This window comes from Neodiprion fabricii, chromosome 2, assembly GCF_021155785.1.
Source record: "Neodiprion fabricii isolate iyNeoFabr1 chromosome 2, iyNeoFabr1.1, whole genome shotgun sequence".
NCBI lineage: Eukaryota > Metazoa > Arthropoda > Insecta > Hymenoptera > Diprionidae > Neodiprion > Neodiprion fabricii.
This window is the reverse complement of record NC_060240.1, coordinates 14,689,552-14,706,662: the sequence shown is the minus strand read 5'-3', so window position 1 is coordinate 14,706,662 and position 17,111 is coordinate 14,689,552. Positions and strand designations below refer to the sequence as shown.

General features: G+C 37.9%; 1 protein-coding gene across 1 annotated transcript; it reads left to right on the top strand.

The window, feature by feature from the left end:
- Positions 1 to 9,422: 9,422 nt before the first annotated feature.
- Positions 9,423 to 16,995, top strand: LOC124174667 (GMP reductase 1-like). Its single transcript, XM_046554010.1, has 6 exons — positions 9,423 to 9,626; positions 10,236 to 10,355; positions 10,860 to 11,117; positions 12,097 to 12,285; positions 13,248 to 13,450; positions 16,225 to 16,995. The coding sequence occupies exons 1-6, from the start codon at positions 9,540 to 9,542 to the stop codon at positions 16,412 to 16,414; spliced, it is 1,047 nt and encodes a 348-aa protein (XP_046409966.1). The 5' UTR covers positions 9,423 to 9,539; the 3' UTR covers positions 16,415 to 16,995.
- Positions 16,996 to 17,111: the final 116 nt, after the last annotated feature.

The window sequence follows — 17,111 nt, the reverse complement described above, 5'->3', positions numbered from 1 at the left end:
GTTTTCTGAGTTCCTTGGGGTCCAATTGGTCGGGAAAGAGTCATACGAATCAATCCTGAGACGAAAAATTTTCTGGTAAAAAAAAAAGGAAGGTTAACCCCTTTGTATTTTTGGCGAAAACTTTCGCGATTTTAAAAAGTGCTGGAATCAATTCTTTCAGGCACTATTCCGACGTAATTTTGCGAGAGAAATCGATTGGGCGCAGTCCCAATACGCTGCGATCAACGCATCGAAAGTTACAGCCAAAAAACGAAAACCTGAATTTTCGACATTTTTCAGCGGGTGCTTTTTCGCTCGCCATTTCTCTCCTGTCGATCTCACGCTCTTTTCGCTGCGTTTTCTGAGTTCCTTGGGGTCCAATTGGTCGGGAAAGAGTCATACGAATCAATTCTGAGACGAGAAATTTTTTGGTAAAAAAAAAAGGAAGGTTAACCCCTTTGTATTTTTGGCGAAAATTTTCGCGATTTTGAAAAGTGCTGGAATCAATTCTTTCAGGCACTATTCCGACGTAATTTTGCGAGAGAAATCGATTGGGCGCAGTCCCAATACGCTGCGATCAACGCATCGAAAGTTACAGCCTAAAAACGAAAACCTGAATTTTCGACATTTTTCAGCAGGTGCTTTTTCGCTCGCCATTTCTCTCCTGTCGATCTCACGCTCTTTTCGCTGCGTTTTCTGAGTTCCTTGGGGTCCAATTGGTCGGGAAAGAGTCATACGAATCAATTCTGAGACGAAAAATTTTTTGGTAAAAAAAAAAGGAAGGTTAACCCCTTTGTATTTTTGGCGAAAATTTTCGCGATTTTGAAAAGTGCTGGAATCAATTCTTTCAGGCACTATTCCGACGTAATTTTGCGAGAGAAATCGATTGGGCGCAGTCCCAATACGCTGCGATCAACGCATCGAAAGTTACAGCCAAAAAACGAAAACCAGAATTTTCGACATTTTTCAGCAGGTGCTTTTTCGCTCGCCATTTCTCTCCTGTCGATCTCACGTTCTTTTCGCTGCGTTTTCTGAGTTCCTTGGGGTCCAATTGGTCAGGAAAGAGTCATACGAATCAATCCTGAGACGAAAAATTTTCTGGTTAAAAAAAAAGGAAGGTTAACCCCTTTGTATTTTTGGCGAAAACTTTCGCGATTTTAAAAAGTGCTGGAATCAATTCTTTCAGGCACTATTCCGACGTAATTTTGCGAGAGAAATCGATTGGGCGCAGTCCCAATACGCTGCGATCAACGCATCGAAAGTTACAGCCAAAAAACGAAAACCTGAATTTTCGACATTTTTCAGCGGGTGCTTTTTCGCTCGCCATTTCTCTCCTGTCGATCTCACGCTCTTTTCGCTGCGTTTTCTGAGTTCCTTGGGGTCCAATTGGTCGGGAAAGAGTCATACGAATCAATTCTGAGACGAAAAATTTTTTGGTAAAAAAAAAAGGAAGGTTAACCCCTTTGTATTTTTGGCGAAAATTTTCGCGATTTTGAAAAGTGCTGGAATCAATTCTTTCAGGCACTATTCCGACGTAATTTTGCGAGAGAAATCGATTGGGCGCAGTCCCAATACGCTGCGATCAACGCATCGAAAGTTACAGCCAAAAAACGAAAACCAGAATTTTCGACATTTTTCAGCAGGTGCTTTTTCGCTCGCCATTTCTCTCCTGTCGATCTCACGTTCTTTTCGCTGCGTTTTCTGAGTTCCTTGGGGTCCAATTGGTCAGGAAAGAGTCATACGAATCAATCCTGAGACGAAAAATTTTCTGGTAAAAAAAAAAGGAAGGTTAACCCCTTTGTATTTTTGGCGAAAACTTTCGCGATTTTAAAAAGTGCTGGAATCAATTCTTTCAGGCACTATTCCGACGTAATTTTGCGAGAGAAATCGATTGGGCGCAGTCCCAATACGCTGCGATCAACGCATCGAAAGTTACAGCCAAAAAACGAAAACCTGAATTTTCGACATTTTTCAGCGGGTGCTTTTTCGCTCGCCATTTCTCTCCTGTCGATCTCACGCTCTTTTCGCTGCGTTTTCTGAGTTCCTTGGGGTCCAATTGGTCGGGAAAGAGTCATACGAATCAATTCTGAGACGAGAAATTTTTTGGTAAAAAAAAAAGGAAGGTTAACCCCTTTGTATTTTTTGCGAAAATTTTCGCGATTTTGAAAAGTGCTGGAATCAATTCTTTCAGGCACTATTCCGACGTAATTTTGCGAGAGAAATCGATTGGGCGCAGTCCCAATACGCTGCGATCAACGCATCGAAAGTTACAGCCAAAAAACGAACACCAGAATTTTCGACATTTTTCAGCAGGTGCTTTTTCGCTCGCCATTTCTCTCCTGTCGATCTCACGTTCTTTTCGCTGCGTTTTCTGAGTTCCTTGGGGTCCAATTGGTCGGGAAAGAGTCATACGAATCAATCCTGAGACGAAAAATTTTCTGGTTAAAAAAAAAGGAAGGTTAACCCCTTTGTATTTTTGGCGAAAACTTTTGCGATTTTAAAAAGTGCTGGAATCAATTCTTTCAGGCACTATTCCGACGTAATTTTGCGAGAGAAATCGATTGGGCGCAGTCCCAATACGCTGCGATCAACGCATCGAAAGTTACAGCCAAAAAACGAAAACCTGAATTTTCGACATTTTTCAGCGGGTGCTTTTTCGCTCGCCATTTCTCTCCTGTCGATCTCACGCTCTTTTCGCTGCGTTTTCTGAGTTCCTTGGGGTCCAATTGGTCGGGAAAGAGTCATACGAATCAATTCTGAGACGAGAAATTTTTTGGTAAAAAAAAAGGAAGGTTAACCCCTTTGTATTTTTGGCGAAAATTTTCGCGATTTTGAAAAGTGCTGGAATCAATTCTTTCAGGCACTATTCCGATGTAATTTTGCGAGAGAAATCGATTGGGCGCAGTCCCAATACGCTGCGATCAACGCATCGAAAGTTACAGCCTAAAAACGAAAACCTGAATTTTCGACATTTTTCAGCAGGTGCTTTTTCGCTCGCCATTTCTCTCCTGTCGATCTCACGCTCTTTTCGCTGCGTTTTCTGAGTTCCTTGGGGTCCAATTGGTCGGGAAAGAGTCATACGAATCAATTCTGAGACGAGAAATTTTTTGGTAAAAAAAAAGGAAGGTTAACCCCTTTGTATTTTTGGCGAAAATTTTCGCGATTTTGAAAAGTGCTGGAATCAATTCTTTCAGGCACTATTCCGACGTAATTTTGCGAGAGAAATCGATTGGGCGCAGTCCCAATACGCTGCGATCAACGCATCGAAAGTTACAGCCTAAAAACGAAAACCTGAATTTTCGACATTTTTCAGCAGGTGCTTTTTCGCTCGCCATTTCTCTCCTGTCGATCTCACGTTCTTTTCGCTGCGTTTTCTGAGTTCCTTGGGGTCCAATTGGTCAGGAAAGAGTCATACGAATCAATCCTGAGACGAAAAATTTTCTGGTAAAAAAAAAAGGAAGGTTAACCCCTTTGTATTTTTGGCGAAAACTTTCGCGATTTTAAAAAGTGCTGGAATCAATTCTTTCAGGCACTATTCCGACGTAATTTCGCAAGAGAAATCGATTGGGCGCAGTCCCAATACGCTGCGATCAACGCATCGAAAGTTACAGCCAAAAAACGAAAACCTGAATTTTCGACATTTTTCAGCAGGTGCTTTTTCGCTCGCCATTTCTCTCCTGTCGATCTCACGTTCTTTTCGCGGTGTTTTCTGAGATCCTTGGGGTCCAATTGGTCGGGAAAGAGTCATACGAATCAATTCTGAGACGAAAAATTTTTGGTGAAAAAAAAAGGAAGGTTAACCCCTTTGTATTTTTCGCGAAAATTTTCGCGATTTTGAAAAGTGCTGGAATCAATTCTTTCAGGCACTATTCCGACGTAATTTTGCGAGAGAAATCGATTGGGCGCAGTCCCAATACGCTGCGATCAACGCATCGAAAGTTACAGCCAAAAAACGAAAACCTGAATTTTCGACATTTTTCAGCAGGTGCTTTTTCGCTCGCCATTTCTCTCCTGTCGATCTCACGCTCTTTTCGCTGCGTTTTCTGAGTTCCTTGGGGTCCAATTGGTCGGGAAAGAGTCATACGAATCAATTCTGAGACGAGAAATTTTTTGGTAAAAAAAAAAGGAAGGTTAACCCCTTTGTATTTTTGGCGAAAATTTTCGCGATTTTTAAAAGTGCTGGAATCAATTCTTTCAGGCACTATTCCGACGTAATTTCGCGAGAGAAATCGATTGGGCGCAGTCCCAATACGCTGCGATCAACGCATCGAAAGTTACAGCCAAAAAACGAAAACCTGAATTTTCGACATTTTTCAGCAGGTGCTTTTTCGCTCGCCATTTCTCTCCTGTCGATCTCACGTTCTTTTCGCGGTGTTTTCTGAGATCCTTGGGGTCCAATTGGTCGGGAAAGAGTCATACGAATCAATTCTGAGACGAAAAATTTTTGGTGAAAAAAAAAGGAAGGTTAACCCCTTTGTATTTTTGGCGAAAATTTTCGCGATTTTGAAAAGTGCTGGAATCAATTCTTTTAGGCACTATTCCGACGTAATTTTGCGAGAGAAATCGATTGGGCGCAGTCCCAATACGCTGCGATCAACGCATCGAAAGTTACAGCTAAAAAACGAAAACCTGAATTTTCGACATTTTTCAGCAGGTGCTTTTTCGCTCGCCATTTCTCCCCTGTCGATCTCACGCTCTTTTCGCTGCGTTTTCTGAGTTCCTCGGGGTCCAATTGGTCGGGAAAGAGTCATACGAATCAATCCTGAGATGAAAAATTTTTTGGTAAAAAAAAAAAGGAAGGTTAACCCCTTTGTATTTTTGGCGAAAATTTTCGCGATTTTGAAAAGTGCTGGAATCAATTCTTTTAGGCACTATTCCGACGTAATTTTGCGAGAGAAATCGATTGGGCGCAGTCCCAATACGCTGCGATCAACGCATCGAAAGTTACAGCCAAAAAACGAAAACCTGAATTTTCGACATTTTTCAGCAGGTGCTTTTTCGCTCGCCATTTCTCTCCTGTCGATCTCACGCTCTTTTCGCTGCGTTTTCTGAGTTCCTTGGGGTCCAATTGGTCGGGAAAGAGTCGTACGAATCAATTCTGAGACGAGAAATTTTTTGGTTAAAAAAAAAGGAAGGTTAACCCCTTTGTATTTTTGGCGAAAATTTTCGCGATTTTGAAAAGTGCTGGAATCAATTCTTTTAGGCACTATTCCGACGTAATTTTGCGAGAGAAATCGATTGGGCGCAGTCCCAATACGCTGCGATCAACGCATCGAAAGTTACAGCCAAAAAACGAAAACCTGAATTTTCGACATTTTTCAGCAGGTGCTTTTTCGCTCGCCATTTCTCTCCTGTCGATCTCACGCTCTTTTCGCTGCGTTTTCTGAGTTCCTTGGGGTCCAATTGGTCGGGAAAGAGTCGTACGAATCAATTCTGAGACGAGAAATTTTTTGGTTAAAAAAAAAGGAAGGTTAACCCCTTTGTATTTTTGGCGAAAATTTTCGCGATTTTAAAAAGTGCTGGAATCAATTCTTTCAGGCACTATTCCGACGTAATTTTGCGAGAGAAATCGATTGGGCGCAGTCCCAATACGCTGCGATCAACGCATCGAAAGTTACAGCCAAAAAACGAAAACCTGAATTTTCGACATTTTTCAGCAGGTGCTTTTTCGCTCGCCATTTCTCCCCTGTCGATCTCACGCTCTTTTCGCTGCGTTTTCTGAGTTCCTCGGGGTCCAATTGGTCGGGAAAGAGTCATACGAATCAATCCTGAGACGAAAAATTTTTTGGTAAAAAAAAAAAGGAAGGTTAACCCCTTTGTATTTTTGGCGAAAATTTTCGCGATTTTGAAAAGTGCTGGAATCAATTCTTTTAGGCACTATTCCGAAGTAATTTTGCGAGAGAAACCGATTGGGCGCAGTCCCAACACGCTGCGATAAACGCATCAGATGTTACAGCAGAAAAACGAAGAATTTTGTCCGCCGATTCTCTCCCGTTGATCCCACGCTCTTTTAGCTCTGTTTTCTGAGTTCCTGGGGGTCCAATTGGTCAGAAAAGGGTCACACAAATCGAATCTGAGACCAAAAGTTTTTCGATCAAAAAATAGACAAAAAAGTAAGGCTAACCCCTTTGCATTTTTTGCGAAAATTTTCGCAATTTTGAAAAGTACTGGAATAAATTCTTTCATGCACTATTCCGAAGTAATTTTGCGAGAGAAACCGATTGGGCGCAGTCTCAACACGCTGCGATAAACGCATCAGATGTTACAGCAGAAAAACGAAGAATTTTGTCCGCTGATTCTCTCCCGTTGATCCCACGCTCCTTTCGCTCTGTTTTCTGAGTTCCTGGGGGTCCAATTGGTCAGAAAAGGGTCACACAAATCGAATCTGAGACCAAAAGTTTTTCGGTCGAAAAATAGGCAAAAAAGTAAGGCTAAACCCTTTTCATTTTTGGCGAAAATTTGACGATTTTGAAAAAGGCTAGGATAAATTATTTGATGCCCCACTCCGACGTAATTGTGCGATAAAAATCGATTGGGCGCAGTCCCAATACGCTGCGATCAACGCATCAAAAGTTACAGCCGAAAAACGAAGAATTTCCTTCGTCATTTCTCTGCTGCTCGTCCTACGCTTTTTGTAGAGCGTTTTCTGCGTCCTTGTGGATCGAATCAGACCAGAAACGGTCACAGAAATTGATTCGGAGACAAAACATTCTTTGGTCAATAAACCCCCTAAGGTTAACCTCTTGGATATTTGGTCAAAATTATAACAATGTTTCATAATGCTGGAATCGATCCCCCTATACATATACCATACTGATGTAATTTTTCGTTTCCTGTAATTCCGACTAAAAAATATGCTAAAAATTCACGAGGTGTCTGCAAATTACCATTCAGTATGGGGATTCTTGTTACAAAAAATATCTCGATGATAATATAGTCCACTTTAACTATCCCACAGAAAAATTTCAGGCATTGAAATTATCACACAATTGTATTCTTTAGGGAATATTATTATCAGGGATTTCCGAAAACGTGCTGATATTATGGATAAAATAGTATCAACTTTGTCGGGAATAGATTCTCTCGCCCTCAAAATTCCTAATAGTGAACACGGAGTCTGCCTCAGGTATATAATAAAGTAGACAAATATCAGTAATTCTCCGGGCCATGTAGCAATAAATTTCTGAACAATCGTATGTTTTTCAATTTTAAACTAATATGTGCAAATACTATTTCATTGTGAAAAAATCTCACTTTGCCGATAAAAATCCACTGACCTTAAATAAACCGCAAAAATTTGACGTAAAATAAAGCATGAAAAATTGATTTTCTGTATCAGCCTTTGTGTATCCCTTTTTGGTGGCGATGAAAATATTGTTTATGCTTCTCAGGCTTACAAATACATAAGTTATATATAAGTGACTTATTGATATCAAAAACTGGTTTCTGAATTTAGCTGAAATGAATTGCCTCAAATGAATTTGGGCCGTCATGGAGGGTGTACGGCGTCTATCCGGCGATACACAAAAATTTAAATAGATGGTTAGTTCATAGTCATAATAATATCCGTCACTGCACTATCCATCTGGGTCACTAATCTCTACACCAAATTGGTAGTGGACAGGTACCCTTTTTCCGGGCACCGAGTGAAACCATTGGAGCGACGGCAGAGGTTTTGAATGGTCGGAGGATTGAAACAAACTTGGGACAAATTCTCCGCGGGAAATTTAATTTGGTACACGGTTTGAGACTTAGGTTCTTAATAAATTGAATATAATGTATGCCATGAACATGTCTATTTTATCAGCGTTTCATTCTTTATTGAATATTTCTACCCTAAAATTGAAAAAAGACGTTTGGGAGAAAAAGCTCTCTGATAGAGCTCTATTGTATTTCATTTCGATTCAAATGGATGTCTAATAGAGGTATCGCATATCCATCATAGATATCCATCGTACTTCCATTAGAGATACTGTTTCGTGTGGGATGGTTCTACAAAGTTTCAGCTCTGACGGGTTAAAAATGAAAATGAATGACTCAATATTTTGGGAGTACAAAATTATTTGGATTCGATTGCTCGAAAACTAGGGCAACTTCACTTGAGATTCAAAACATCCCCATCGGATTCTCGCTCTGAGGGGTGGCGCATCAATAATTGATATGCAAGTCTTTTAACCGTATTCACTTTCATATCTAAGGGGTGGATTTTTTCATTAAGGGTTGGTCCAATTATGTTGCTCGAACATAATGTAACAAACTTGTATCGACAAAGGATGTCTTTTATGACATTTGCAGTGGTATGAAGTGTGTTTATTTTGTACTCTAATCTTGAGGGTGCTTTTTTTACTAGAGGGATGGTTGGTTCAAATTCGTACTTGTCTATTCTCAAAGCACTTGAGCGGTCGGTCCTGGTTTCCATAAGCCTACCACGCATATTTCGGAAAGAGTTGAAGCACAAAAATTAGAGTCGGAGTACAAAAATAGCACCAAATTTTGATTTTCGTTTTATTACAATATCTGAATTCATTCGCCATAAACTTTCTTGGTCGATCCAATGTTTCGCGAACCTAATAGTTGACCATACATATTTCTGAAAGGTTTGGAGTACCAAAATCGAGGTTTAGGCACAAAATTAGCATCAAAATAAAAAATCATAGTTATGCTATTGTCAAAAAAAAATGTTGGTGTTAGTCTAGTTCAGAAATATAGAATTCTTTTCTACCGTATCGGATACAACTGGTTAAATTTCTACGCAACGTGCACTTATCGGCAGGTGGAAATACGGAGAGTGCATTCGGAAATTATCTGCTGTGCTACCAGCGAATACCGGAACGCAGACCTGGCCTTTGGGTACGTTTAATTTTAGTCTCAGCGTTAGGGTGCTATTTCATGAGCAGTAAAAAGCGGCAGCAGTAGCAGTTTTCCCCTATCACTTCCGGCGTAAGTTTCTGCTGCTCGCAGTTCAGTTTCTCGAGCGACAAGCCACAAGATCACAAGAAGCCACGACCCGTTTCATGAGCAGCGCTGCTGCTGCGTAAAATTACCAGACTGATGCTAGTAAAAACTAGTAAGTTACTAAACCACTACTGCTTTTTACTACTCATGAAATAGCACCCTTAGGCACATGGTTAGCAGTAGTGATTAGGACACTACTCCGTGGTTAGCACCATAGATTTATGAAGATAGACTGAGCGCTCCCATAAGAGGCACTGACAATTACATAGAAAGGACAGAGATATAGCAGGAGTACCGCTCTCTCTTTTCAATCGGCGAGAGAGAGCAAGGAGTACTCCTGGCATATTTCTGTCCTTCAAATGTTTGCTTCATGCGGCTCACAAGAGCGCTCAGTCTATCTGTATAAGTCCATGGTTAGCACCCGCTGTCGAGCAAACCAATGAAAATTTTTGTATGACAAGAAAGTGCTCGAATAGTCATTCGCTACTCGGCTGCTGCTTCAGTCCGCAAAGCAGCTTGACAGAGTTCGGGGAGACCGAAGTACGTCGTCTGCTTCGGAATTGATAGCACTGTTAGAATTTAAAAAAATTATACTCCTATACAATATGCCGAACATAATAAACGACATAAAACTGGACTTTAAAGATGTATTGTTGCGTCCAAAAAGAAGCACACTCAAAAGCAGATCGGACGTAAGTCTTTTTTCGCTAGTATAATTTTACCTAGAATACAGTTACCGTTGAAATATGAGCTAATTTTGATACATACAACTATACGACAATTACCTTGAAAAAATTCCGCAGCGTTAACATTTTTGCACGACTGATAGAATATCGCAACCCACGCAAATTACTATTCACAAAAAGTTAAGAAATCTTTTAAATAAGTAATCTGGCAATAAGTTCTATTCCATTTCCACTAGAAAAAATATCCAACTTGCTAATTTCGTCAGTTTTCGTATTGCCTCTGTTTCCTTCATGCCTGCGAAAAAAATAATGTCAAGAACAATGTCTGATACGGTACGGAATGTACGAAATAGAGTCAAGGGTAGTTAACTCGATTCTACAGCATGAATTGTGTCATGAAAATGCGCAGTGAACATATTGTATCAACTTCAACAATGCTTATCAGTATTGAACAACAATAAAAAATTGAATAATGGCAACCTGAACCGGTGTTAAGCAGTATTGATTAGACAAATTAACAAGTGCATCAACCATGTTTTACATTGAAAAATGTCTATTCTACTTGCAAAATATGAGATCCATTCACTAATTTCTTATTACTCATTTTCAATACAGGTTGATCTTTACAGAGAGATGAAATTTCGAAATTCTAAACGCACGTATAAGGGCATTCCCGTGATGGCATCTAATATGGATACCATTGGGACTTTTGAGATGGCCAAAGCGCTGTCACAGGTTTGAAAGATGCGAAAAATTGAATTAAATACTTCGTTGCTAAACACGATGAGTAGAAATATACAGAAAACTGTTCAAAAACTTGGCTTGCCGAACGTATTCGATGCTCGGAAAATTGTATCATTCGTAAGAATAATTTGCCGATTGTTTTATGGAGTGTTTTGTACAATTATTGGCAACCTTGTAATAGATAAACACTAAATATTAACACTGAACATTGATCAAAGTGTAAAAACACCTGCGATAGTTTAGCCTACTTATAGCAGACTATTTAACTAACAATCGCCAGTTGAAACTGGAAGTAAAATTGCATACAAAATTATTTCGCTATCGCAACACTCGTAATGAAATGGTATTTGTCATTCTGTTACTTTTTTCCGGCCTTGATCAATCAATCTCGTTCACGTGTCGTATTTCTGAAAACTTAGCTATATACTTGAAGGTGAAATGTAAACAATTTTTATTAATAATAATTCTAAAAATTTACTCGATTTCGTTTTCCAGCACGGAATATTTACAACTGTTCACAAATACTACACAGCCGAGGAATGGAAAGATTTTGCAGCTCGTAATCCAGGTTGTATTAATAACATCGCTGTTAGTTCAGGAACAGGGCAAGAAGACTTTGAGCGGCTCTCAAGTATCGTAAATTCCGTCCCAGAAATTTCTTTCATTTGCTTAGATGTTGCTAATGGGTATTCTCAGCACTTTGTTGAGTTTGTGAGGAAAGTCCGATTCGCCTATCCAAATCACACAATAATTGTAAGTCGGTAAATTTATACTCGAGATTGCATGGAATGTAACAATATTTAACAATAATTTGCTTCATTTACTCATCACAATCTCTTTTCTCATAGCTCTTACTGTCGGTACTAACGTGATAACAATCTCAATAACATTCAGTATTCCACACTACTTCGTCACTAGCTACAGTTGCAAAAACTGCATGTACTGCTTAAAATGATTTATCGTACGCGCTCCGATTGATTTCAAAGAACCCTTCCCACAAAGAGAACAAGCAAATAATCGCAAATAGTTGTACAGGATGATGCTTACAACACATTGTGAAACGGTTATTTGTTAGCTACTTGTACTGTCACCATCGGAAATCAAGCTGTGTTATAAACGATCAATCGTAATGTTGCTACCGAGCGAGAAAATTGTTTCGACCATTGTTTTTCTGCATATTATTACTCCTAAGTATGTAGAAATTCTGGTTACGGATATTCCAAAAAATATGCGTTCACAAATTAGAATCATGTCAGAATGCGTATTTTTTAAGTTAATATATGCAAGTCACATAGTGACAAGACTCAATACATAAAGAAAATTTCATTCGCAGAAGCGTACAATAATACTTGACACGTTTGAAAAAAAAATAAGCTCTTGGTTGTTAACTTGAATAATTTGCACTCCATTTCGCGTAATAACAAACATTGCGCATTCCTCGTTATTTGTTTATAAAGAATTCTTATCTTTGACCCAGAATCAAGTAATTGTTCAACAGTCCTATTGCATGAGTTGTCGCTTAGGAGAATATTACTCGAGTTTTCCGATGTTTGAACATTTGGAAGAATGAAAAATGACGATTAGTGAAAAATGGAGTTAGGTGCTATCCATAAATTAAGTAAGGGTTTTTCTGAATTTTTGAGGCCCAACGTGTAAGAAATCATAAGATTTTTCCGCAGTTGTTGGAATCTTTTAAACCTGGTAGCACTCTTAATGCAACATGTTTCAACAGGCTGGCAATGTTGTAACTGGAGAAATGGTGGAAGAGTTAATACTCTCGGGGGCTGACGTGATCAAAGTGGGAATTGGGCCAGGCTCAGTGTGTACAACACGTATGAAAACCGGAGTTGGTTATCCCCAATTAAGTGCAGTTATCGAGTGTGCAGATGCAGCCCATGGTTTGAACGGGCATATCATTTCTGTGAGTCCGAGTGTCCGTTTCCTTGGGAAATCAATGAGCCACACCGATTGAATGAAATAAGTTAAGAGAAGAAACAAAAAGCGTTCAAAGAACTCCATTACAGCAATGTTGTTTCTTCCAATGATAGTGAACACGAATGAAAGATCGGGTCACAAGATAAGAAATCACCAATGTGAAGAAAAGTGTTTAGGTGCAACGTTCAAAATGATTAAATTCTGTTATTTTCAACCGATTCTAACGCTTTCAGCATATTTTGGTCCGCATATAGATCTGTAGAGACCGCCTCAAATAATTTTTCAAAATCATTTATCTCCAGAGTAGATGAAAATAGATTTTTAGAAGTACACGCAAAAAAGGATTTGTTACATTTACGAAATACCGCAAACAAAATGTTTTTTTTATTCAAATAAAAGGCATTATTTCATTACTCAACAAAACAAAGTGATCAGAGCAGTAATCTGGGTCATTGATTGAAACGATATTTATTTGGATCAATAAAAAATTTTTTTCGCCATATTCAATCACCATATTTGGTAAATTCAAAAGTTTTATTTATTTTTTTTTTTTAATCTGCGTGTAGAGTACAACAAATATTCGTCAACGTTTGTACATTCCATCTGCACCATAATGTAAGATTTCTTGAATGTTTCTGCAGACAATATGTTGGAATCTGTTAGGCGATTAAAATAAGCCCAAAAACATTAGAATCGAATCAAAAATACTAGAGTTTAATAATCGTTTTAACCATTGTAATTATAAAACCCGTTCTCATAATCTTGATATTATTCTTCGCATTTTCTTAGATTCGTTTCAAGTACAAAGTATCACTATCATTCGCGCAAATATTGCAGTCTTGTCTCGTTTTCTAAACTAACTGTCCATTCAGACGGCTCAGCCCACTCATCCTCGATACACAGCCAAAGCCTCAAAAATGCGACCATAACATTACGACACGGTTTTAGGACGGCGGATGCACTTGCCCGGGAGATTTGGCCAAAGCCTTTGGCGCCGGTGCCGATTTTGTAATGGCCGGTGGAATGTTCGCAGGACATGATCAATGCGGTGGGGAGACGATCGAGAAGGAAGGGAAACGTTTCAAGCTCTTCTACGGCATGGCTTCCTCTACCGCGATGCAAAAACACGCTGGTGGAGTGGCGGAGTACAGGTAATAATGACGTCATTTACGTTGTAAGGGAAAAAGAGCCTCAGAAATTGCGCAGGAATATATAATATCCCATATTTCCGGACAATCCTCTGACAAAATTGTCATTATTTTATTTAACCGGCACTGAGAAAAATTTCATTTGTTATAGTAACTAGAAAAATTCAGTAAAACTGGTATAGTTAAAAAAAATGTTTCAATATTGTTGGAATTACGAAAAACGAGGTACGCATAACCATTTTGCGCTATCGTCGATCCGTTTTTGGTAATTGCGTCGCAAAATCAGTTTGTTCGGTTTACTGTACTTTTTTAGTTAAATAAGGTTTTAACGTAAATTTTCGCACAAGTTACAAAAAAATATACTAACAAGTGATCACGATGAGAAAGAATAGTAACGGATACTAGACTTTCTGGTAACAGCTACAAAATTAATTTTCATTTTGTACCTAGAACTATATTTTTTAATTGTAGTAAGAAATGAAAATAGTCGAAGACTGAGCGGTAACCGAAACTAAAAATTTCTCTCAGTGGGTTAACTGGTAGGCTTTTTCCAGTTTTCGTACCAAAACTGGTACAAGCAGATTATTCACCAAAATATATAGTAATATGTTTCTTGGGGTTTTTGATGCTGTTGATTCGATTCCCGTACAGTCGACTCTGCAGCAGTTACTCGGGGGTCCGAAACTTTGGGGCTCCCTAGTTTTATGATGTTTCGAGATATTTGTAATCATTTTTTTTTCCAAGAAGTCCTAAAGTATAACCGAACAAAGGTAACAAATGAAAACAAAAAAAAATTGTAGGAATTTTTTTTTTTTTTTTTTTTTAATTGTGAAATTGAAAAAAAAACAAGAAGAAGTGGAGTGTCAAGACAGTTCAAAACATTGTCATTTTACGCTGAAATAAAGAAATGGCACAAATTTTATGAATTTTTCCGTTACGATTTCGTAGACTCCGTGCCATTGCTTTATATCTACCTGAAATGAAAATGATTGATACTTTTTTATTTCCAATTTATGACTTACCTGCATGCAGCATTTGAAAAACCGTATATACCGGCGATATTCCGAACACGAAGTGATCTTCATTGATCGGTTTTTGCAAAACCTTGTCGGATATCCTTAAATTCTTTGAACGTAGTCTGACATTGTCGACAATAGTTTAAAATTGATGTCAACTTCTTTTCCGTCTATTACAGTGGAAGGGCATAAGATTTTTCTCTTGCGCTTTGATACAATCAACTTCTATTCCAGTTGCTTCGGCGATATCGTGCAAAACTGAATTTTAATATGGCGACAAAATCTTGGCGACGAAGGACGTAGATTTCTCAAAATAACACCGTGCGAATTTGCTTTATTAAAAAGTTGCAAGGGCGCAAGTGAAACAAAAAAAATGTTTGCATCCGATTTACCGCTGTAATCATAGCTAAATTTTTATTTGTAAGTGCTTTGGTTAGAAGTGCCATCGCATCCCCATTTGCACATTAATTCTAAATTATCAACTGTGTTTTCAAGAAGACTTTTAATAACGTCCGATTACACGATTAATATTCTTCCAATTGTATTCTTTAGCAATGCTTGAAGTGTAATTGTGGCTCCACTGTCAGTCACAAAAATTTCTGAATTTTCGAAGTAACACTTTACTTCAGAAATTAATTCTAATTTATAAGACGAGTAAAATTTATAATTATTTTTTAAGCTTACAGAACGTATTACATAATACTGACTTTTAGACAGTTTACTTTCTATTACAAGTAATAACGCTTCGTGAACTGACAGCATATTTTTTGTGACGCCTTTTTTTTAACTGCCTTCTGTGACGTCCTTAAAATATTCAAATTGTACTTACTGTTTGGAGAAGTATCCATTTTGCAGAATCAAAACCGGTTAACTTTTCACTATTATGTATATGCGCAAGGAAACTTTTTTTTCAACTGTTGGCCATTTTCTAAGGATTTGGGGCCACTATGCGCCGGTCGATACGAGACTTACGCTCTTGTGAGATTTAAAAATCGCGATAACAACGGTCCACAAAATAATCCATCCTAGCAACCTCGGAGGTATTTCAAAAAATTCCAGAAAGTTTCCGAAAATAACTCACTTCCTTTATGAACTTCATTTTCCATTAATCTTTAAATGTCTAACTATTTCTGACTAAGTCAACTTTAAGGTAAAAGTTGAATAAATTTCTGGATATAATTCAGATTTTTTCCAAACTTCTTTTTCGATTGAAAATCTGGGAAACTCTGATTTTTGTCTTTCTGACTGTTTCTGAACCAAATCGAGTCCGAGGTGAAAAATTCATATATTTTCAGAAATTCGTATTGCATCAATTTCAGAAAAAAATAAAGTTCTGGAGTTCCTGAGTATTTTTTAGCTGAACCGCGTTATGTAAAACTGGAATGGATTTCCAAAAGAAATTTAATTTTTTTAGCAACAGTTCAAAATTCAATTTGTCTCAAATGCTGGTAAAAAAAAAGTCTGATGATATCTGTAAAACGATATTTTCAATAAAACTAGAAGTACAAATACTTTTCAGAAATTTTCAAGAAATATCAAGGCTTTTACATATATATATCTGCCACAGGTGTTTTCCTGCATGAAAATTGAAATGTTCCAACAAAATTTTTACACATTATTAGAATTTGTCACGATATTTTAGAAAAACGAAGAAACTGCGGAAAATTCGCATACAGAGTAAATCGGTACAAATTTCTGAAAGTTTCTGACGGTAATTTTTGCCAAGAATTTAAGTCGGTAATCAGTTTTCTTTCAACGCAGATCATCGGAGGGCAAGACCGTCGAAATTCCGTACAGAGGAGACGTAGAAAAAACTGTGTTGGACATTTTGGGAGGACTACGATCGGCATGCACTTACACCGGAGCAGCTCGTCTGCAAGAACTTCCCCGAAGAGCAACGTTTATACGTTGTACTCAGCAATTGAACACCGTTTACGGTCCACCGAATTGAATTCTAGCGAAAATTATTACCAAATTGCAAAAAATACTTGTTATAATATATATATATATATATAAAATAATATATATACGGTGTATTAATTCTTGTATAACAACATAGTAGTCAAAAATTTTAATTGTTTGCTGGCAAATGATATATTTGTATTATAAAGTTAATATATAACGCGGCCTAATCTTTTCATGCGTCCCTTGATGCAAAGAGAGAGGGAGAGAGGTCGATTTTTATTTATTTACAATCGAATGCACAATAATAAGACTGCATAATTTTGAATTTCATCCGAAATATGTTGAGTTTTCAAAAATTAAACGCAATCATTCGCATCCATGCACGCATCGCACAACCGCTATATTTAGATTTTCAATTCAAAGTACATACTTTTACTTTCGCCAATATCCCTGAATCCATAGTTTATTTTTCTTCATTAAAATGTTTAAATAATGTCAATTGGCATCCAATGAGTGATGTCTGCTGTTCATCGAAACAAATGGGTACCATCTAATGTCTGTAAAGCTACAATATTATAACTAACATAATTCTCTTGACGTGTACGAATAAAATACGAATCACTGTAATTTATCGTTACTTTCATTTTTTGCCACTAATCCAATATTATTGACAAACAAAATCGATAAATTATACATATACATATGTATAGTAAATGTCTAAAAATTAGATGTTATGCCTTAAA